Genomic DNA, 1,708 nt, shown 5'->3' with positions numbered 1-1,708 from the left:
ATATTTTTCTCCCCATAGCTACTGTTCCATGGAGGTGCCTTGCTTCGTCGAAAAATTAGACCATAAAACCTGAACTCCCAACCACAAACGCTTGTGCTGTTGCACACTGCCTATGTCCTGTCAGATATTGGGACGGCAGACAGCGTCTTCAAATCCAACTCTTTAAGATGAAGTTCGTCGATGAAAAGAAACAGTCGAGTAACAAACAAGTAAAAGGGAAATCTGCGGTGATGTGCCTTTAAGACACATCATCTACCAATTTGTGGCCGAGATCTTTTAGACATCCCACTCTTCCTCTTCCTCATCCTCATCAGCACCATCATCCTTAGTGGTCAGCGCTGTGTAGGATCCGTATGACTGTGTAGGTTGTGCAGCCTTGTTAGGTCCGGTAGGCTGCTTGGGTTGAGCAACAGGGCGAGCCGCGGCCTCGTCACCAGAACCAGCTGAAGGCGCATTCTTAGCAGCCTTCTTGGATTTGGTCTTGACAGTGCTCCATTCGTCGTCGTCCTGGAGCTGCTGGAGCTGCTCCTCTTCGGAGGGAAGAGACTCGATCCACTTGTTATCAGTCTTGGGGGCATTGACAGAGGTGGAAGGAGCCTTCTCGAAAGTGTCGAGGGGCTGCTGGAAACCGTTGGCCTGAGCGGCAGGTGCGTCACTGGCGGCCTTAGGGGCTCCCTCCTTCCAAGCAGACGACTTGTTCTGGGCAGCGGTGAATTGAGAACCATCCTTAGCAGCACGTCCCTCGGCAATACGAGCGGCACGGCGTTGCTTCTCCTCGAGAGCCTTGCGCTCCTTCTCGGTCTCCTCGCGAGCAGCCTTTGCGGCCTCAGCCTTCTTGCGGTTCTGACGCTGCTTCTTGGTCTCGACGGGAGCCTCGGCCTTGGGGGCCTTCTTGTTCTGCTTCTTGGGTTCGGTATCGGTTACACGAAGGACGGTTTGGCGGGCGGGAGCGGTTTCGAGCATGTCAGAGACATCGCCGGCAACTGCAACTGCAGGAGTAACCTCGGGGGTGGTGGCAGGAGATTGGTCATCATCGGCGTCGGCACCAGTGGTAGATGACTGGGCCGACTCCTTCTCCTCGGTTGCACCAGCTACCTTGTTGGCGCGAGACTGCTTGACAGACTTCTCTCGCTGCTTGCCAGAGTCAGATTTAGTGGCGAACTTGGTTCCCTCCTTAGCCTTTGCGAGCTGCTTAGCGAATTCGCGGTTGTCGATGTTTTCATCTCTTTCCTTAACACCACTTGACCAAGCAGTGGTTTCTGGTTCAGGCTTGGGCTTCTTGGAAGCTTCTTGGGCCTCTGATGCGAAAGCCTCCTGACGTTGCTTCTTCTTTCGATCTTCTTTGCGAGTCTCGAGCTGTACGCTCTTGGTTGGCTTGATTTGGCCCTTCGCTTGAGCCCTGGCCTTCTGAGTAGTCAACTGATAGATGACATACCCGACTCCAATCAAGGTGGCATAAGCCCCGAAGGTATAGATAATGCTGTCAGGCATTGTGGTAGATGAGCGTGGGCAGGCTCTGTGGTGATGATGGTTATAGAGCTACTTGGAGCTTCGTGCGAGCTTCGACACGCAGATCGGGATTCGGGGTTTGATAGGATACGCGTGCGATGTTAAGCACAGCGGCTGATAGTGGAACAGCGAGTTTTTCCTCCTCCTCAATTAACCAAGCAAAAGTAGGCAATTGCTCTGGATAGTTGAGAGATGGTGG

The 1,708-nt window shown here is 53.5% G+C and overlaps 1 protein-coding gene across 1 annotated transcript; it reads right to left on the bottom strand.

Annotated features, from left to right (window-relative positions):
- Nucleotides 1-276: 276 nt before the first annotated feature.
- FIESC28_11647 (uncharacterized protein) lies at nt 277-1,491 on the bottom strand (the record flags this gene model as incomplete). Its single annotated transcript, XM_031165767.1, has 1 exon — nt 277-1,491. One exon carries the CDS (start codon nt 1,489-1,491, stop codon nt 277-279), a length of 1,215 nt encoding a protein of 404 aa, XP_031010173.1.
- Nucleotides 1,492-1,708: the final 217 nt, after the last annotated feature.

The sequence above is a fragment of the Fusarium coffeatum genome (genome assembly GCF_003316985.1).
Source record: "Fusarium coffeatum strain FIESC_28 chromosome Unknown BRIP53273_contig_453, whole genome shotgun sequence".
NCBI classification, from domain to species: domain Eukaryota; kingdom Fungi; phylum Ascomycota; class Sordariomycetes; order Hypocreales; family Nectriaceae; genus Fusarium; species Fusarium coffeatum.
This window is presented reverse-complemented; position numbering and strand designations above follow the sequence as displayed.